The sequence below is a fragment of the Oncorhynchus tshawytscha genome, linkage group LG04, assembly GCF_018296145.1.
Source record: "Oncorhynchus tshawytscha isolate Ot180627B linkage group LG04, Otsh_v2.0, whole genome shotgun sequence".
Classification (NCBI taxonomy): Eukaryota; Metazoa; Chordata; class Actinopteri; order Salmoniformes; family Salmonidae; genus Oncorhynchus; species Oncorhynchus tshawytscha.
The window spans coordinates 19,116,827-19,139,947 of record NC_056432.1 but is presented as its reverse complement, the minus strand read 5'-3'; the positions used below and the strand labels follow the sequence as shown (position 1 = coordinate 19,139,947).

Genomic DNA, 23,121 nt, shown 5'->3' with positions numbered 1-23,121 from the left:
GGGACAGGACGCTATAGACTGCAAACCAACATATACTCTTGCATGTAAAGGTGCTTACATCCATCATTATGTCCATCATAAGCCTAATAATCTCCATGAAATACAATTGGGATAGAACTGTAGCTGGGCTACTCAGAATGAAAAAACAAGATGTGTTGCTAAAATCTCAGTAAGGCAGTAATGATCCCATAATTGACGAGGAAGAGACACTGCAATGCATGGTTATGACATAACGGTTCAGATTGCGATAGAGTGAAACTGTAGGTACACTGAGGTACAGTGAAGTCAGACATAATAGGAAGTAATGTAATGCGTGGTCAGGCTGGGGTAAGAATGGCATAATAACGTCTCTAAATCAAATCAAATTTTATTGCTCACATACAAGTGTTTAGCAGATGTTATTGCAGGTGTAGTGAAATTGCTTGTGTTTCTAGCTCTGACTGTGCAGTAATATCTAACAAGTAATATCTAACAATTTCCCAAAATATACCCAATACACACAAATCTAAGTAAGGAATGGAATTAAGAATATATACAGTAGATATATGGACGAGCAATGTCAGAGCAGCATAGACTAAGATACAGTAGAATAGAATACAGTATATACATATGAGATGAGTAATGCAAGATATGTAAACATTATTAAAGTGACTAGTGTTCCATTTATTAAAATGGTCAGTGATTACAAGTGTATATATATATAGGCAGCATGCCTCTATTTGCTAGTGATGGCACAATGGGACAACTCCATGATCATCACCACACATGACCTTCAATTACTCTTCACTACACAGGGGCATACAGTGGGGCAAAAAAGTATTTAGTCAGCCACCAATTGTGCAAGTTCTCCCACTTAAAAAAGGTGAGAGAGGCCTGTAATTGTCATCGTAGGTACACTTCAACTATGACACACAAAATGAGATGAAAATTACAGGCCTCTCTCATCTTTTTAAGTGGGAGAACTTGCACAATTGGTGGCTGACTAAATACTTTTTTCCCCCACTGTATATAGAATATAGGCTTCATTTGAATGGGTTCTGTGTGTTACTTACCGGTAATTCCTCATTATTGAAGAGGTGAATTGTTTGTTCATGTCTGTGATGCTCTGCATAAAACAATGCATGTTTCTTTACTCTAACTGAATATGCGTGAATATGGTTATTGGTAATGTAAGTTGAGAGTCAGAGTACAGGTGGATGGAGGACTTTCTGTAGGAGCAAGGACAGGATGGTCACCATCAGCCACAACCACTGAGGGCCACAAATAAAAAATATCTGTCACTTCCTGTTTTCAATAAAGCTATTACAAGCAATGTATTGACCAATCACCAAATAGATGATTAGTTAGCAGGTAAAAAAAAATAGGTAAACACATACACCACTGTATGTGCTTTGCAGAAGAAACATTAGACATGTAGCCTAATGTCATCCTCTCAGTGACACTTAAATAAGCATTTGAACAGCAAAATTTTACTGATTACCAATTGAATAGCCTATTTAAATATATATATATTATTCCACGGCTCTATTCTACTATTTAATTCACAGCCATTACAGTGTTTAACATCCAAGGAATATTTTAAATATTTACCAGAGAGTGTTGAACTGTGTATCAATAAACTATTTAGATACAACCATTTATCAAATCCCAATTCTGAAAGATTTAAAGATTTGCTCATCTAACTGGTGTAGCCTAGGCTATTATACCTGATTGTAAGATATGTATAGGCCTATAAATTGAAAAAGCATTTATGTAACCTATTGCTTTGACTGCAAACGGTCTGTGAACTTAGAAACGTATTCATGTAGACAGACTTAACCCAAACGCTCCATCTTTTGACTACAATTCAGTAGGTTCTACATATGGCCGTTAGATAGTTAGGTTATGTGTTATTGTAGGCTAACTAACTGTTTGTAAACACAATTTATTTGGGAGGATGATGTATCTTATCCTCACAGTTGACAGTGCCCTCACGCGCAGACGGATACTGTCTAACATGGGCTACTACACTCACACTCATTGGGGACGTTCGAGAGTGGGAGGAGCAGAAAGTGCTAGTCCAATCCCTGCTCCTGTAAGCCTCTAGCGCTCTCCCCTCCGCCGGGGGGAAACAGTGAAAACCTCGGGTTGATGTGCAGACGCAGATGTCATGTGAAAACTCGCATGCTCGCTGCGCGCACGACTCAAACCGTCCGACTACTGCTCCAGACTCCACCGCCCGCGCTCTGCCCAGTGCGTCACCAAGCTCGAGCCCGTTCTGGACTGGAATGTTTTTGCACATAAAAAACACTCATTGAATGAACGTGGACGACGCCGAATATTAACATTGTTTTTTTTCCCGAGGATATTGCTTTTTTAAGTCTTTATGTTTGTTTCTTCATGACTGCTGCATTCGGAAGCGAATCGCACCACAACCACTATGCGAGGTAAGGAGAATCCAACTGCTTTTGACAGCTCATTTAAATAGCTGGCCATGGAGCGCGTGTGGCGCCCGGCCGCTATATCCACTCACTCACATCACACTGGTATTCCACAAATCCATTCGGGACTGTAGTTATGTTGTGTGTGGGCTGTGTAAACTTACTCGGGAAGTTTTTTCAGCCTAACTTGCTCATACAGCCTCAGTCAAACTATTAGCCCAAGTGTGAGGATAACATGGCCATTTATTGTCATTGTTGTAGCCTATTCGGATATTCGTGTGTGTGTGTGTGTGTGTGTGTGTGTGTGTGTGTGTGTGGTCCATCAAACACCTTGCATTAAGTGAGTTACAGTGTTTGAGTTAACTCCACACTCCACTAGTTTGGAGGAACTTCTACTCACAACAAACAAATGGGCGCACGTGAAGACCTCTATTGCCATTGCCATTAACTATTGCCAGTGATGATTTAAAGAAACAACTATTTTCTCAGAGAGCAGCAGGTATAGGCTGTGTATACCATACCTCCATGGTGCTAGGGCCAAGCGCGGAGGTTCTGTGTTCCAACGTGTTATGCGCTCTACTAACCCATTTCCGTCAGTCAAGCGCCGCACCGCGCCGAAAGCATCGAAATGCAGTGCCCCCCAGGTCCAACACATACACACACACACGCGCGCGCGCACACACACACACCAGAGAGAGTGAGCGATAAAGAACTGACCCCAGTCTTCCAGACGGAAGTTCACTCCACAGCTCTCCCGGTCCCAATCATGTGCTTTAGATCAACGTCTTTTAATGCTGAATAGTAGGCCTATTTTACATCTCCTACAAATTATGCCAGAATGGCAAAACAGTGGCAATGCAGTTCTGCCCAATAATTGAACAAATGAACGTATCCCTGATTACTAATTGTGAGCAAATTACATAGGTCGTGTTATTAAGCTGATCACTATAGCCTATAGGCTATAACTTATTAATTGTAAAATAAATACAATCACTAAAAATATAACCCATGAAGAAACTAAGCCTACAGGAATTATTATCATTACATAAAAGTAGCCTATAATCTGTTTTTTTTAAATGAAAGACAGGTGATAGGCTCACTGGGAGGTAGGCTATTACCTCTGTTGTCCAGGCAACATACTAATTCTACGTTGTATACCTATAATCGCAAATAATAATACAACATAATTATGTTAATAATGAAGTGAGGTTTAACTAAACTGTAGACTTCTGAATTTACCGTTAATCATCGATTATCAACGGGTATCATAATTTGAGTTTGTCATCATTAAAGAGAAAACATGGGATGGTGCATACAGAAATTGCTGTTGTAATAATAGCATTCAAATTATTATTATTATTATTACATTATTCCCCTGTTAATTTTTGGCAATTGTTGAAGTTCTAGATATTTTAGTCAATATTTAGCTTATTCAACATAATTCATTTAGACCACAACACTTTTGTGATATTAACAGTATTTTTTTCGTGACTATTATGGTGTCCCTTGCTAGCTAATGCTATTTGGCTTTGAAAGTCAAGCGCTTCCTTGCATTAACCTTTTTACTTTATAGCCGTGGTGGGTAAAAGAGGCTCTCTCTCCCTCCCAGTCTTCCCCTCTCTCTCTGCACGCCCAAAGGGTTTTGTCGGATATGATTAAATCAGTGTGCGCCGGGCGGCCCCTCTCCCAACCTTTGCGGCCTGTGGAGTCTATGCTGCTCACAGAGAAATGCACTCCCATCCACGAGGTTATAAAAAAGTAGAGGCCCCACAATATGTCTTGTTTAATTATCATTTAGCAATTGCCAAAATTCCTGTCCTGACTGACTGACGGACGATGATGTAGCATATGCTAGACTAATAATCACAACCAGACAAGGGAGAAAGAAAACGTTGTTTGGTGAAAAAGAGAAGTTGATTATCAAATAATTCTCATTGTCGCGGCTCTTATAGTCCTACTGTTAGGCTAAATATACGTTATTCAATGTCAAGCATGTTGGAAACCCTCTGAAACAATTAGCATATAACAGGGGTGTCAAACTCATTCCACATGAACCAAGCGTGTTCGTTTTTTCTTCTTCTTTCAATTAAGACCTAGACAACCAGGTAAGGGGAGTTCCGTACTAATTAGTGACCTTAATGCATCAATCAAGTACAAGGGTGGAGCGAAAACCCGCAGACACTCGGCCCTCTGTGGAATGAGTTTGACACATCTGGCCTAAAGCCCAACTGAACTGCCTGAACTGCCCTAAAACATTTTTAAAAAATAAGAACGTACTCAAGTAAAATGTTTTTTATGTGCTCTTGTTAATAGCTGTTATTTTTATTTCCCTGATTTGATTCCATTAACTCATTCTTAGATTTTAATGTTTGGGGTCCGAGCATTTCGTTTCCCAAGTGAACCTTCTCCTGATTTCTTTTTTACTGACAATTAAATAACTTCAAGCCCGTTTTGATCTTGTTGACCAGGCTATCACTAATAATTGGTTTATACAAGTTCTCTAATCACTGAACTTTATTTTTTCAATCATTCTAATAATCAAACAGCCTACTTCTTTAATTAACCAACATTGTCCTTTCAAATTAAATAATGTTTCATACCTCAAATCAATTCACATTCTAGAATCATATTGGTGCAGATGGATTCGGGGTTTTTTCGGTTTGACTAGGCCTATGTTTGGTCAGGGGGCTTCAGGAACCACGTGCACCTTTGCATTGCACCTGCACTTTACTGTACACTCCCACCTACACACACAAACACAGTGAACCCCCCAAAACATACCTTCATTATAATAAACACAATGATGCCTCCATGCATGCGCACATCACATGCAAGTGCACATGATCACATACATACATTCTCACAGATATGGGAATACATACATAGGCCTAATAAACATGGCCAAACACACTTAAATTAATAATTATGTGTATATATGTGTGTAGGCTACATGCACGAATGCATACCAACAAATAAACACACACACAGGCAATGACAATCTACTGCAATGCAATCCAATTTTTTTTTTACCTCATACGATTTATTCCTGTGTGTGTGTGTGTGTTTATGTGTGTGTGTTCAGTGAGATAGACTGAGTCTTGTGCTTTGTATTGCTGATCAGATTATGCTGCTGAAGCCAGTATTACCCAGGCTAACCCTCCCATAGACGGTATAGGTCACTGAGTTTAGTCCAGGGCAGAAGGAGGATGGATCATGGGTCAGAGGTGGGCTATTTGCAGCGAGATCACACCAGATAGACTTCAGTATTCGACATTTGTCCAGGTCCCCAGGACGTCAGGAGATGCCTTCAATACCGTCCACTAGGGGCAACGTGAGCATGTATTAACATCTAGTAGGCTCGCAGTTTACGAGGGCATTGTGTTAAACTGTGCGCTTCGGCTCTGAGGATTGCGGGTTCAATCCCAGTGCTTTAAAATATATATATATATATATATATATATATATTTAACCTTTATTTAACTCAGTGCTAGACACTTGTTTTATTTATTTCCTGTTTTAACCTTATCCCAAACCTTAACCCTGACAACCAGTCAGAATGAATGCCTAAACTTAACGTCAAGGTTTTTTCTGTTATAACAACCTTAATTAACCCTCAACTATCATTTCACTTCACCTGAGGTGTGGTGGAAATGTGAGAGAGGAAGATTGCGAGATAGAGAGAGAGAAAGAAAGAGAGAAAGAAAGAAAGAAAGAAAGAAAGAAAGAAAGAAAGAAAGAAAGAAAGAAAGAAAGAAAGAAAGAAAGAAAGAAAGAAAAAAAGAGGAGGAGGGATCGGAGATATAAATCTAAAGGTATGATGCCACTTCTATGATGTTTATTATCAACATAACACAAAGCCGTGCAGTATAACTAGTGGTGATTCTTTAGGTATCACTTCGAGAGCAAAGATAAACATTGTTGTCCTCCAGAAGGTATTGAAGTGAACATCATTACATTCATTTAATCTGGTCATCCTATGCACAGAAATCTCAGTCTAGTAATTGGGGATGCATGATATATCTGTGAGCATATCGAAATCGGCCGATATTAGCTAAAAATGCCAAAAATCGGCATCAGCCCGATGTCTAGGTCAACGCCAGTGTGCAAAACCGATGTCAAAGCTGACGTACATACCTATATAACGTAGGTAGATGACGTGCATACCTATATAACGTAGGTAGATGACGTGCATACCTATATAATGTAGGTAGATGACGTGCATACCTATATAACATAGGTAGATGACGTCCATACCTATATAACGTAGGTAGATGACGTGCATACCTATATAACGTAGGTAGTTGACGTGCATACCTATATAACGTAGGTAGATGATGTGCATATCTATATAACGTAGGTAAATGATGTGCATACCTATATAACGTAGGTAGATGATGTGCATACCTATATAACGTAGGTAGATGACATGCATATAGGTAGATGATGTGCATACCTATATAACGTAGGTAGATGACGTGCATACCTATATAATGTAGGTAGATGACGTGCATACCTATATAACGTAGGTAGATGAGGTACATACCTATATAACATAGGTAGATGACGTGCATACCTATATAACGTAGGTAGATGACGTGCATACCTATATAACGTAGGTAGATGAGGTACATACCTATATAACGTAGGTAGATGACGTGCATACCTATATAACGTAGGTAGATGACGTGCATACCTATATAACGTAGGTAGATGACGTGCATACCTATAACGTAGGTAGATGACGTGCATACCTATATAACCTAGGTAGATGACGTGCATACCTATATAGTAAGTAGATGACGTAATGATGCCACGAAAAATACAGAGCTACACAGAACAAAAGCAGAAAAATACTAAGCAAACACTTAAACAACTAAACAAGTTCAAGTCGAGCAGTCATTTGAAAGAGTAAGAACATTTCAGCGAGACAACTCAAAGGCAAAATCCATTATTGCTAAGATCATGGAATTCATTGCCCTTGACAATCAACCGTCCTCTGTCGTGGATGATGTTGGCTTTCGCCGACTGGTCGAGCCCCAGTACACACTATTTTTCAGATGTTGCCCAAATGGAGTTACACAGTATTGTTGAAATGTACATCTATGAGCTACTTGCTATGGGCGTCACTGCTATTAGCTTCATGACTGACATTTGGACCAGCGATGTCAGCCCCATGAGCATGCTGATTCTGACAGCACAGTGGGTCGACGAGGATTTCCTACTGAGGAATGCCGTATTGCACGTTCATGAATGTGCTGATTCTCATACCGCTGCTGCCATTTCAATGGCATTTGAGAACATGTTTGAAACTTGGAAAAATGAACACTCCTAGCGCCATTTGAACAACTGACTGGAGAAATAAGCTAATCAACTGCGTCTGCAGCAGACGTGATACCCTCTGTCATGGTATTGAAACGCCTGCTCAAAGAACTGTCGACAGACCGTGGGGTTAAAACTTACAAAAGTACTTGAGGCTGTGAACAAGTGATTCGGTGGAATTCTCTCTGAGCCTCTGTACTGTGTCGCCGCCATGCTCGATGCTAGGTACAACGACCGTTACTTCGATGCAGACAAGAAACAGGGTTTACGTGAAATGTTGCATACACAGCTGGACAAGATCGAAACGGACTCAGTGACAGTTCGCACCGAGGAAGAGAGACCACGGACAGACAGAGCTGAAACGTCACTGCTTGACGTGTATGATAAAATCCTGGTTGAGAATGAAACGACTGAACAAATGAACAACAAAACAGCACAGGAAGTAAGTGAAATAAATGGGTCTTGATTATGTTTTACTGGTAATGGGGACATGCCTAAATGCCAACAAAATAACTTTTTGGTCAGTGTGTGTAACCTTTATTTAAACTAGGCAAATCAGTTAAGAATAAATTCTTATTTACAATGACGGCCTACCCCAGCCATACCCGGACAACGCTGGACCAATTGTGCGCTGCCCTATGGGACTCCCAATCACGGCCGGATGTGATACAGCCTGGATTCGAACCAGGGACTGTAGTGACGCCTCTTGCACTGAGATGCAGTGCCTTAGACCGCTGCGTCCATGTGTGTGTATGTGTTAACTATTTAACTGTACTAGAATGCTTAAAAGGCCGCAACATTTTTAAATATCGGTTATCAGTATCGTTTTTTTGGCAAGGAAAATATCAGATATCGGCCAAAAATGTCATATCAGTGCATCCCTACTAGTAATCCTAGAGCTATATTCCCAAACTGCTAATTTCTGCCTGTAGGACTAGTTAACAAAGCCTTTCCATCAACACCTTAGTTCACACCCTCGATCCCATTAACAACCATATGGTCTATCCATTAAACACTCATGGACAATATGGACACAGACATACAAGTTATTAAGGTATACATGACCAAAGATCCCATAGATTCCAGTAATTTGGTATATTCCAACTAGCTTTGCAACCCTAGTCCCCCCTTTCACTGTCTTCTTCTCTCTCTGTTGGCGCATTTGAGCGGATCACTTTTTTCTCGTCGGTGACCAGCATTTCAAAGTGTGTTGCATTATGGGGATAAAAATTGTTAGATGTATGTTTACATGTTGACTGCATGAACAACAACCATGTGATCAAAGGTCATGACTTTTCGACTGCGGTCAACTTCAATTTTCTGCAGTTGCTCTTCACCAGCTGCAACTTGTAGTCATCGCATGCATTGTGGGAGGCACTATTTGTCATCCAATCATTAGTGTCTTTGTTTGACCCACATGAACGGGACCAAAGACGTGACTAAACAGCAAGCAACTTTGTCGTGTTTCATATGTATACAGTGGATATGTACAAATTAATAGTGGTGGAAAAAGTACTCAATTGTCATACTTGAGTAATAGTAAAGATACCTTAACAGAAAATGACTCAAGTAAAAGTGAAAGTCACCCAGGAAAATACTACTTGAGTAAAAGTATATTTAAGTATCAAAAGTAAATGGAATTGCTAAAATGTACATAAGAATCAAGAGTAAAAGTATAAATCATTTCAAATTCCTTATATTAAGCAAACCAGATGGCACAATTTTATATATATATATTTTTTTAAATTGACGGATAGCCAGGGGCACACTCCAACACTCAGACATAATTTACAAACAAAGCATTTGTGTTTAGTGAGTCCACTAGATCAGAGGCAGTAGGGATGACCAGGGATGTTCTCTTGATAAGTGTGTGAATTGGACCATTTTCCTGTCAAAATGTAAAGAGTCCTTTTGGCTGTCAGGGAAAATGTATGAAGTAAAAAGTACATTATTTTCTTTAGGAATGTAGTGAAGTAAAAGTATAAAATATAAATAGTAAAGTTAAGGTTAGAGACCTTCAAAAACTGCTTTAAAGTATTTGTACTTAAGTACTTTACACCCATAGAAATTAATGTGATATTTGAGGCTTTCTCTCCCCAATTGATAATACAATGTACACACATATATTTACAGTTTGAGTGTGTGATATGGGGGTTGGAGACATGTTAACAAAGAAAAACTTCATAAACAATGGCAACACTGCTATGTTAGTAAAGAACAAGTAAGCCTGCGCACAGTGTTAAAGCTCCCAATTCACTGGTTTATTGACAACGTTTTCACCCAAAATGCATTTTGGTCAGGTCAAACAAACACTGCCATGTTGCACTAAGCCTTGCTGTTGGAAAACCACATCAGTGTCTGACTTTCAGCTGTAGCAGATGTACCTCCTCCGACTTCACGCCTCGACTTTTGTCTGCAGTTGGTTGCTTCAGCCTTTCCACTCAAACAAGCCCACAGTCTCTCTCCTCCCTCTCTACTCCCTTTCACATCACTTTTTCACTCTCTGTTTCACACACACACACACACACACACACACACACACACACACACACACACACACACACACACACACACACACACACACACACACACACACACAGTGCATAGCCAGAATGTCATGCATGAGGTCCCAATGCCAATAGAATGAGACATCCTGCATCTGCATTGATCAGTCAATCCTAGCGTGATCAGGGGATCGATGCCTCCTGAAGCTCTACGGAAGCAATCCCCAACATAATCTATGTTGTAGTGCAGTTTAATCATTTACATAATCTATGCTGTAATGAATAGTTTAATCATTTACATAATCTATACTGTAATGCATCATGTAATCATTTAAATTATATATACTGTTGTGCATAGTTGAATCATTTATATCACCTATGCTATAATACATAGTCTAATCATTTACATATTCTATACTGTAATGCATAGTCTAACCATTTACATAATCTATACTGTAATGCGCAGTTTAATAATTTACATAATCTATACTGTAAAGCATAGTTTAATAATTTACTTAATCTATACTGTAATGCGCAGTTTAATCATTTACATAATCTATACTGTAATACATAGTCTAATCATAAACATAATCTATACTGTAACACATAGTCTAAACATTTTCATAATCTATACTGTAATGCATAGTTTAATCATTGACATAATCTACACATAATTTATATCACATTACATGATCCATCTCATCATTTCCCAAAGCATGATCAGCATTCTTTATACACTGAACAACAATATAAAGGCAACATGTAAAGTGTTGGCCCCATGTTTCATGAGCTAAAAAAATATATCCCAGAAATGTTCCAGACGCACAAAAAGCTCATTTCTGCACACATTTGTTAATATCCTTGTTAGTGCGCATTTCTCCTTTGCCAAGATAATCCATCCATCTGCCTGATGTGGCATGTCAAGAAGCTGATACAACAGCATGATCATTACACAGGTGCACATTGTGCTGGTGACAATAAAAGGCCACTCTAAAATGTGCAGTTTTGTCACACAACACAATGCCACAGATGTCTCAAGATTTGAGGGAGCGTGCAATTGGCATGCTGACTGCAGGAATGTAAACCAGAGCCGTTGCCAGAATTGTATGTTCATTTCCCTAGCATAAGCCACCTCCAACGTCGTTAACAGAACATCCAACTGACCTCACAACCACAGACCACGTGTATAGCATCGTGTGGGCGAGCGGTTTGCTGTGAACAGAGTGCCCCATGGTGGCAGTGGGGTTATGGTATGGGCAGGCAGGCATAAACTACGGACAACGAACACAGTTGCATTTTATCGCTGGAAATTTGAATGCAAAGAAATACCAAGACGAGATCCTGAGGCCCATTTTTTTTTTTAAGTTCTCTGTGACCAACAGATGCATATCATGTGAAATCCATAGATCAGGGCCTAATTTATTTATTTCAATTGACTGATTTTGTCATATGAACTGTAACTCTTTGAAATTGTTGCATGTTGCGTTTATATTTTTGTTCAGTGTATTATTGTCTTAGTTAGGAACATCAAACTTACTTTCATTGAGTATCATTCATTGTGGTGAAGAAGCATCCCTACAAACCTTTATTGGTGGTGGTGGTGAAATGTTTGAAGAATGACCAGAATAAAAGAGAGGAAAATGTTTTCATTGTGTGTGTGTTGCTGACTAATGGCCCAGTGTTATGTAACTGGGGGAAAGATTACTCAAAGCCCGGGCCAGGAGAGCTAATCCTCCACACTGAGGCGTTGCACCACAACACACACACACGTCCACATATGACTATGTATAGTCTCTATCTATCTCTAACTGTGTTCCTCGATCCTCTTTCTAACCCTGTATCACTGTCTCTCCTCACTCCACCTGTCTGCTCTTCTTTCACTCCTGCTTTCAACTCAAATGAGGAGAGGTGGTGTGTGTGTGTGTGCATGTTTGATTTATCAGTGTATTTTAGATACTGTAGCCTGTAGAACGTGTCTGTACAGTGTGGTTCCCAGTGGAATCCAAGTGTGTTTGCTTAGGGACTGCTCCGTGTTGATTTTATTTCGTCAGCTTTTGAGGGGAGTCTAGGCAATACCCCGCTGAGAGCAATGGAATATGTTCAGTCAGTGTGATGTGTGTGTGTGTGACTAGCATTACATTGCAGCACAGTACATTTCTTCTACTTTATCTCAGCTGTGAGGGATAAGAGATCCCTAGCACCCCCGTGCTGCCTGACTCTGAGTTAAATAAACAAGCTTTCTCTCTTTAGAAAGTCCTAGTTAAACACACTGGCAGTATCTCTTAATAGATGCAGCGTATCCAGGCAGGATTCTTCATCTAGTCTAATACACTGGCTGGTAGTGATGGTAGCAGATGCACTCTGGTAGTGCGGTGTAGTGTGATGTGGTGCAATATGGGATTGAACTTTGACCTCATCAGCTTACTTTTGTTCAGTAGCACCTGGCTATATCCCAAGTGTACGCTTTAGAGATTGTGGGTGGCGGTCATCATGATGTGAATCACAGAGAACAAGTAACGGGCAAAGGACAAAGAGAGAGGGCAGAGGGAGAAAGATGGGGGACAGAGAGAAAGAGTTATGCAATGGTGAAATTATAATCTTGTGAGCGGGTTGATTTGGGTTTCTGTATGTGTACAATTCACCAGATGGGTGTGCTTGTGTGCGTGTGTGCGCATGTACGTTACCAATAGAACAATGACAGCTACTAAACTTGTAACCTTGTGCATATTTCTTGGACGGTGGGTAGGCAGGCAGAACCCTTTGTGGTACTTTCTGGCACTTAGCTTCTATTGTGACCTCCACCACCAGAGCTCCATTACTGCACTCACAGCTGCTTACCCCAAATGAGTGTTGAGTTTTCCTGTTACATTCCACACTTTACTATGTACTAGGAGGAAAATAGGTGTCATTTCTGTCATTATATAGTGCATTTATATGCTTGCTACAGGAGGTGACCGTAGCTACCATGGAAGTAACAGATTTGTAATGACCTAAAGCTATTTCCTGAAGACTACTTATGCATTTAGCATATTCCACAACACAATTAGATGCTTTAAAAAGGCATTGCCCACCATCGTATCCCATAGAAGGTTGTTTGTGGTGGCATACCTGTAGCACTTACTGTGTTGACTATAAGGATGAGCTACAGGTAGGGGTTAGCGTCAGTGTGGCATGTTTTGTGAGTGGCAAAGATTAGCCTGTATTAGCGTCAGTGCCTAATCTCACTGAGGAGAGTCTCCAGGGCTTTATCAGTTCTATTTCTCTCTTGTTTGTTGCACTTACACATCTTGAAACACAGTACCAGAGCTGCTGGTTTCAAATATTATTTAGGTGCTTGATTGAGATTGCTTGTTGCAATGGAACAAATAAAGTCATGACATTGTAAAACCCGCCAATCTAGTGCTTCAGGTGGGCTAAAGCAAAAGCCCAAAGTATTTGAAAGATTTCAAATAGTATTTGTACCCAGGTCTGATCTAGCCTCAAAATTCCATGTATAGTGTTCATATATTTTCTAGAATCATAATAGCCTTTTTTGTTTGAAACAGTGTCTTCATATTAAAGTTTGATGAAATACTCATATTGTATGTGAAGAGAGTCTTTCATTGTCTTTGAGAAAGATGCCCCTGGGGCCACTTTGGGGAAAACCTTGTTAGACAGTTAAATTGTGGCCTAAGGCGAGCTATTAGCGTCCATCCCTGACACACACACACACACACACACACACACACACACACACACACACACACACACACACACACACACACACACACACACACACAGTCTCTCTCTCCAAGGAAGGCAATTGTTGTAGTTTGGTACCTTTGGATCCATGTGATTAGCTAGTGTCCTCCAAGATGAGCTGGAATATGCATGTTTCTAAATTAAGTTGTAAGCTATTAGTCCCCTATACCCTTCCCTTCTTACACATGCATGCACGCACATACAAACACATGTACACAAGCACACACACATCATCTACAATTAGGACCAAGACCAAAATCATAGGAAGATCAGAGTGGGTTTGTTTAAGGGAGGGTTAGGGAGCGGTGCTCCAGGCATTTACTTACAAATACATTATTTGGATCATTATCATCAGTAGCTCTGCAACACAGTGTGTAGCCTACCCCTGCTCTCGGAAGGGGTAGACCAGATGCTGTGGTCACATCACCCTTGGACTTGTTCCTCTCTGTCTCTCTCTAAGGAAAGTTCAGAGGTCAAGCCTGAGGGGGATCACAGAGGAGGGTGTTGGGAAGGACCTGAGGGGACAGAAGGGTGGGAGGGACAAGATGGGGGAGGGTGTTTGGGGAGGGAAAGGGGCATTGGGATCGAGTCTACCCTGTGGAGTATTTCCCAAGCCTCCCTTGCATACCTCCCCATTTCAGGGCCACTTACCATGAACCCCACAGTGTTGTATGGGCTTCACTTATAGCAGAGGTTCCCAAAATGTTTCACTCGGGCCCCCCTTCTAGCATTGGGGAACATCCCCCGCCCCCACCCCTCCCCTGCGCCATGTCTATTTTTATGGGTACAAGCACTGTTCATGACACAAACTCTTCATTTTGCCATGTCTAATGTGTATTCGTGATATTTGAGTGACAAAAAAATTACAAAAATATCTATGGCCTAGAAAAACTAAACAGAATATAAAAACATTAGCTGACATGGGCTAGATAATCTGGACATTTTTGGCAAGTTATAAATAGCTCTCTATGTTATGAAATGACTAACATGACAAAGGAAAACTGATGATGCACTACCCAATTTCGAAAATGCACCTTCCACTATTACAACTTTCAAGAGAAAGTTTAAAGCCGGACTGAGATCCTTTAAAAAAATATATATAATAATTTTAAAATACAGTACCAATCAAAAGTTTGGACACACCTACTCATTCCAGGGTTTTTCTTTATTTGTACTATTTTTCTACATTGTAGAATAATAGTGAAGACATCAAAACTATGAAGTAACACATATGGAATCATGTAGTAACCAAAAAGTGTTAAACAAATCAAAATATGTGTTATATTTTAGATTCTTTAAAGTAGCCACCCTTTGCCTTGACGACAGCTTTGCACATGCTTGGCATTCTCTCAACAACCAGCTTCACCTGGAAGGCTTTTCCAACAGTCTTGAAGAACTTCCCACATATGCTGAGCACTTGTTGGCTGTTTTCCTTCACTCCGCGGCCCAATTCATCCCAAATGGGTTGAGGTCGGGTGATTGTGGAGGCCAGGTCATCTGATGCAGCACTCCATCACTCTCCTTCAAATAGCCTTTACACAGCCTGGAGGTGTGTTGGGTCATTGTCCTGTTGAAAAACAAATGATAGTACCACTAAGCACAAACCAGATGGGATGGTGTATTGCTGCAGAATGCTGTGGTAGCCATGCTGGTTAATGTGCCTTGAATTCTAAATAAATCACAGAGAGCATCACCAGCAAAGCACCCCCAAACCATCACAGCTCCTCCTCCATGCTTCACGGTGGGAACACACATGCGGTGATCATCCATTCACCTACTCTGCGTATCTCAAAGACACAGCGGTTGGAACCAAAAATCTCCAATTTGGACACATCATACCAATGGACAGATTTCCACCGGTCTAATGTCCATTGCTCATGTTTCTTGGCCCAAGCATTGGTGTCCTTTAGTAGTGGTTTCTTTGCAGCAATTCGACCATGAAGGCTGTTTCACGCAGTCTCCTCTGAATAGTTGATGTTGAAATGTGTCTGTTACTTGAGCTCTGTGAAGCATTTATTTCAGCTGCAATTTCTGAGGCTGGTAACTCTAATGAACTTACCCTTTGCAGCAGAGGTAACTCTGGGTCTTCCATTCCTGTGGCGGTCCTCATGAGAGCCAGTTTCATCATAGCGCTTGATGGTTTTTAAGTCTTCACTATTAGAAAATAGTCCAAATAAAGAAAAACCCTGGAATGAGTAGGTGTGTCCAAACTATATATATATATATATATAGTATTATAATTTGTAAAACATTTTTTTGGGGGGGGACCCTGCTGAACACTCAGTTTGGGAATCACTGACTTTATAGTGTTGCCATAGCATTTCTAAATCCTATGTATTACCTACCGCTGTGTTTGAGTGTACAGTACATTTCTGCATTTCACGATGTGATTTGTACGTGTGCATACATATGTACACTTTTCTGTATGTGTCTGCGTGCGCATGTGAGTGTTTATCGATGCGTTGGACGCCAGCCAGTGGCCCCCTTCTGTACCCTCTCTGACGTGTCCAATCAGAACACAGAGCTGGATTCCATGAGCCCAATGCAGCTGATCCCAGACCTGCTGCCCCATGAGCAATTACCCAGAGTGCACTGCACCTCACGGAAAACTGGATGAGCCTGTTCCCTCTGACATATGAGGGAGGGGAGGGGGACGGGGAGCAATAATTAACATCCATGATGCATCATGGCTACTGTTCAACATGGCTACTGGACAACATGGCTACTGTTCAACATGGCTACTGTTCAACATGGCTACTGTTCAACATGGCTACTGTTCAACATGGCTAGTTCAACATAACAACATTAACATCCATGATGCATCATGGCTACTGTTCAACATGGCTACTGGACAACATGGCTACTGTTCAACATGGCTACTGGACAACATGGCTACTGTTCAACATGGCTACTGTTCAACATGGCTACTGTACAACATGGCTACTGGACAACATGGCTACTGTTCAACATGGCTACTGGACAACATGGCTACTGTTCAACATGGCTACTGTTCAACATGGCTACTGGACAACATGGCTACTGGACAACATGGCTACTGGACAAAGACATGTTTGCCCCACAACACACAGGCAGGCGGGAGGGGATGGGAGAAGGGAGGGGGGATGGGCCCCTGCCTGCCCTGCGTTATTACTCAGAGTCTGGACGGACCCCATGGAGACAGTGCCAACCATACAATCGGGTCTGAGTAATTACCCATAATACCCGGCTGCTGCCACGATGCCAGAGCCATCCAAGTGAGTCAATGTAGGCATTGGTGACCCTAGTGAAAACACAGGTGTGAGGGTCAGGCTGTGTGTGCATGTGTGTGTGAGCAGTAACAAAAGTAACAACATAACTCCTATTGCTGCTATTCCATGGCAACAGCATGCTGAACACAGTATAGCCCTGGGTGTGTTTTTGTAGCTAGCCCCCTTTAGCTAATGGATGAAACATGCATGTCAAGTCTGCCCCTTCTGTTCACACTTACATAACAAATAGCCCTTACGGCTGTTGAAATACAGCAACACCTAGTGGTAACAAGCATCACCACACAGTTTGAGAGGTGCCCGAGGTAAGGACGACTGCTAGTTGAACATTGCGCTTAGTATTGATGTTGTCTTGCTGCTTTGTGCCCATATCCCTTTGTGTGTGTGTGTGTGTGTGTGTGTGTGTGTGTGTGTGTGTGTGTGCGCGTGTGTTTGTTCACTACAAATTGAGTTATGGTAAGCCAGTGCTCATGTGCGGATGCTCCCATCTCCTCAAATGAAGCTAATTAAGGCTCTATTTAGAGAGTAGGGAGCCCATGAGACTGAGTGGAGTTCCTCACTTCATTAAAAATCAATTAACACACTCCACGTGCCATTTCACCACACATCACTCACTGTACCAACCAGACACCCACAGTCCACCTCACAAAACTCTTTCCGTTAGATGACTGTAACACGTCTGTCTGTCTGGATCTCTCTCTGTATCTCTCTCTCTCTCTCTGAGGAGATTGTGGGGCTGAGCTCATCTTGGCCATGGAATCGCCAGCGCTGCACTACGGCTCTTACATAACTTCAGGATAAATCAGGACTGCCAGTCAGGGCCTAGCTCTCACCCACACAGCCAGCAAGTCAGAGGGCAGCCACACCCACACAGCCAGCCAGTCAGAGGGCAGCCATACCCACACAGCCAGCCAGTTAGAGGGCCTAGGAATCATTAATGTAGTTCTATACACCACACTTCTATCTGCAGCTCTCTATCTGCTATCTATCTGTTCTAAACTTTGCAGAATCATGAATAATCTCCTGAAGCACAGGTGTTCCATATACAGTCGGAACTGAACTGTATTCACAATGTACCTGTCTGTGTGACTACTATGTAAATAGACAGTTCTAGAGCCACTTGGTGTAAAGTATGACCAGTGTTGGCACCAACACCAAGTGAGAGGAGGCAGTAAGAAGGAACCTACTTAGAATGTGATAGTAAGCAAGACAATCTCCAGAGTTTGGTGATATCACTTCCTGTAGGCATGTGTGTGACTGCTCAGCGAATCATTGCTCCGACAGCCAGACGACAGGAACGAGTGAGTGGTCGCCTTAGCAACAGCCAAACTGTCATGACTCGCTCCTTATTCCACCTGACAGGCCCGGTGGCTATGCACACACACTTTGAAACACACCCACACAAACACATTCTGAAACACACTATCACACCCACTGAATCACACACACACAATCTGAAACACACTCTCTCTAACACATGCACACACATTCTGAAACACACTATCACACCCACTGAATCACACACACACAATCTGAAACACACTCTCTCTAACACATGCACACACATTCTGAAACACACACAGACACTCTCAAACACACACATAACACAGACGTCTACACACACATATACAGACGAACACAGAAACACAAACAAAACAGTCGGATTATAATCTTTGTCGGTCCACACACCCCTCAAGCCGTTTTTATAAACTTTAGACTGGTCAGTTGATAAATCCCTTTTGAACATGTTCATTCTTGAAGTCCAAGTAGAAGTTGTTCTTAAAGGATCTACAAAGAAACATTCCGGGATGTATAGCAGAACAAGGTTGTACATGGCACTAAATGAGAGTGGTGGAATACACACACATTAAACACACACACACACAGTTTTGTTCTGTGTTTGTTTACTGGTTATATTCGGTCTCTGTTTATTACCTTTATGTCCTGCAGCACAACTGACCTGTTTTCACTATAAATATACCGTTAGACACCGCTTCCATTGACATCTTCACTGTAGCTCTCAGTGTGTGTATGTGTCTGTGTGTGTTTTCCTCCCCAGTCCGGCCCAGTCCATCCCAGTGCATTGCGCTGCTCTGACCCAGTTTGGCGCTGGCCAGGAACTGGGTCACCTCTAGAACCAATCCAGAGAGTACTAACTTCATTACACTCACAGTCCCAGTCCACACACAGCAGCTATCAAACATATACATTGGAACTTAACACACGCACGCACGCACACACACAGAGAGATCATGCTCAATAATTGTTGGTTGTGCTTTCATTCATTAATGTGCTATCTGTTCATTAATGTTGAGCCTGAAAGAGATGCTTGTGGTGGTTTTCTATGGGGTGGGGTATGGGCAATTTAGCAGCTAACTTTGTCAACTAGTGCTCTAAATTGATAATTCTCATTCACCATGGGTACGTAGAGCTTGTAGATCCATTAGAGAAAATAATAGGTAGAAGAGGATATGAATGGGGGTTTGAAGAGGGTCAGTAAGTACAATCTGTCCTGTCTGTTCTGACTGCTAATGGTTTTCAGTTCTCGAAGACGACCTTCTCGTACCCCTTATCAGTCTTTATTTAATTCTTTTTTTTAGTATTAACCTCTTCCGTTCTGCTAGCTAACGTTCAATCGCTGGAAAACAAATGGGACGAACTGAAAGCGTGTATATCCTCCCAACGGGACATTAAAAACTGTAATATCTTATGTTTCACCGAGTCATGGCTGAACGACGACATTAAGAACATACAGCTGGCGGGATATACACTCTATCAGCAGGACAGAACAGAAGCTTATAAGAAATTCCGCTATGCCCTCCGACGAACTGTCAAACAAGCAAAGCGTCAATACAGAACTAAGATTGAATCATACTACACCGGCTACGATGCTCGTCGGATGTGGCAGGGCTTGCAAACTATTACAGACTACAAAGGGAAGCACAGCCGACAGCTGCTCAGTGACATGAGCCTACCAGACGAGCTAAATAGCTTCTATTCTAGCATTGAGGCAAGTAACACTGAAACATGCATGAGAGCATCAGCTGTTCCGGACGACTGAGTGATCAAGCTCTCCGCAACCGATGTGAGTAAGACCTTTAAACAGGTCAATATTCACAAGGCCGCTGGGCCAGACAGATTACCAGGACGTGTACTGCGAATATGCACTGACCAACTGATAAGTGTTTTACTGACATTTTCAACCTCTCCCTGTCTGAGTCTGTAATACCAACATGTTTCAAGCAGACCACCATAGTCCCTGAGCCCAAGAACACTAAGGTAACCTGCCTAAATGACTACCGACCCATAGCACTCACGTCTTTATCAATGAAATGCTTTGAAAGGCTGGTCATGGCTCACATCAACTCCATTATCCCAAAAACCCTAGACCCACTCCAATTTGAATACCGCACCAAAAGATCCACAGATGATGCAATCTATATTGCACTCCACACTGCCCTTTCATATCTGGACAAAAGGAACACCTATGTGAGAATGCAATTCATTGACTACAGCTCAGCGTTCAACACCATAGTGCCTTCAAAGCTCATCACTAAGCTAAGGACCATGGGACTAAACACATCCATCTGCAACTGAATCCTGGACTTCCTGGCGGGCCACCCCCAGGTGGTAAGGGTAGGTAACAACACATCCGCTATGCTGATCCTCAAAAAGGGGTCCCCTCAGGGGTGCGTGCTCAGTCCCCTCCTGAACTCCCTGTTCACTCATGACTGCACTGATCACCGACAACGATGAGACAGCCTATAGGAGGTAAGAGACCTGACAGTGTGGTGCAAGGACAAAAACCTCTCCCTCAACATGATCAAGACAAAGGAGATGATTGTGGACTACAGGAAAAGGAGGGCCGAGCACGCCCCCATTCTCATCGACAGGGCTGTAGTGGAGCAGGTTGAGAGCTTCAAGTTCCTTGGTGTCCACATCACCCTCAAACTAACATGGTCCAAGCACACCAAGACAGTTGTGAAGAGGGCACGACAAAACCTATTCCCCCTCAGGAGACTGAAAAGATTTGGCATGGGTCCTCAGATCCTCAAAAGGTTCTACAGCTGCACCATCGAGAGCATCCTGACGGGTTGCATCACCACCTGGCATGGCAACTGCTCCGCCTCTGACTGCAAGGCACTATAGAGGGTAGTGCGTACGGCCCAGTACATCACCCGGGCCATGCTTCCTGCCACCCAGGATCTCTATACCAGGCGGTGTCAGAGGAAAGCCCTAAAAATGGTCAAAGACTCCAGCCACCCTAGTCATAGACTGCTCTCTCTGCTCCCGCACGGCAAGTGGTCCTGGAGCGTCAAGTCTAGGTCCAAGAGGCTTCTAAACAGCTTCTACCCCCAAGCCATAAGACTCCTGAACAGCTAATCAAATGGCTACCCAGACTATTTCCATTGACCCCCCACGCTGCTGCTACTCTCTGTTTTTATCTATGCTTAGCCACTTTAATAACTCTACCTGCATGTACATAATTACCTCAATTACCTCGACACCGGTGCCCCCCGCACATTGACACATTGCCTCTGTATATCGCCCCGCTATTGTTATTCACTGCTGCTCTTTAATGATTTGTTATTCTTATCTCTTACTTTTTAGGGATTTTCTTAGAACTGCATTGTTGGTTAAGGGCTTGTAAGTAAGCATTTCACTGTTGTATTTGGCGCATGTGACAAATAACATTTTATTTGAACTAGGACATTCTTACATTCTTTACATTTCTGTCTGTCTGGCTGATTGGGAGTCAGCCAGTACGTCCGTCCGTCTGTCTAGTGGGTCGGGTGGGGTCAGGATCAAACTGACCTTAAGTCAGCACATGGTCTGGGGCTCAGGGGTCACAGAGGTCATGGTCATTAAGACCCCCAGTTAGACCCTCTCTGACTCAGGCTTTGAGGGGGGAGTGGGACGTACCTTCCTGGGTAAAGAGGTACAAGACAGCCCCATACAGCTTAGACAGCAGACGCAACTCCCGAGTAGTCATCATCTTTCTGCGCTAATCCCATTATGACACTGCACACACAGATCACATAAAAACCACATACACACACACACTTCATAAACACTGCTGATCAGACCAATTAAGTCCTAGCCGTAAACCAATCAGACACATAAGACATACCTATGGACACATTCATTAGCACACACATTGAAACACCTGTCATCCTATTGCAGCTGCAACACAGAACGGTGTGTGTACATCTGTTTATGCGTGCTTGTCGCCACCGAAAATGAAAACGGATGTCGTAGGTAAGACATACTTTTGGACATTGCCTTTTACCCTAAATTACTACATTAATATCAGAAGCTTAGGTTAGAACGTTAGAAGATTAACCCTTACAGTCATTTATCGTGTACTTTGCAGCTTTTCTGTTATTGCTCTACAGCTCGGGAATGGATCCTTGGTCGTGTTCATAGGGCACAAGTAAAACAAAAACGTATGTTCCTTATTGGACAAATCCAGGTAGTCCCTCCCCTTTTCAATCCGTTTAGTTCCTTATGAACATAACTCAGTTTTCGGTCCCTTTTTTTGTTGTTGGGGGGACTATACTCAGGGTCACCAAAGTTATGTGTCATTTCTGTTTTCTATGTTTCTGGCAAAATCTGAAGAATTGCTTATTGTAGATTTGTGGAATATTACTATTTCACAAACCGAAAATAGGATGATTATTTTGTCTAGTCTGTTTGTAGCCATTTTACCTTGTTTCTGGGAGAATAGTGCAGTTGCAGGTGCAGAGAGGTTATTAGGGTCCTACTGCTTTGGATTAGCCAGACAGTGTGCAGAGCAGGGAAACAGCGTGTGAGGAAGGAAATAATATAGGATTAGATTGCGTGTCTAATCTCCTTATAGTGAGTGTGCAT

The 23,121-nt window shown here is 42.0% G+C and overlaps 1 protein-coding gene across 2 annotated transcripts in view; it reads left to right on the top strand.

The window, feature by feature from the left end:
- Positions 1-2,155: 2,155 nt before the first annotated feature.
- LOC112248184 (nuclear receptor ROR-beta-like) overlaps positions 2,156-23,121 on the top strand; it is a 31,169-nt gene continuing 10,203 nt past the window's right edge. Inside the window, exon 1 of one of the 2 annotated variants that reach the window (XM_024417006.1) lies at positions 2,156-2,426. In XM_024417006.1, the coding sequence (XP_024272774.1) occupies positions 2,420-2,426 (7 nt within the window). In that variant the 5' untranslated portion in view covers positions 2,156-2,419. Of the gene's footprint in view, positions 2,427-22,309; positions 22,510-23,121 lie in introns of those variants that run through there. The other variant, XM_024417005.2, reaches the window with a different exon arrangement.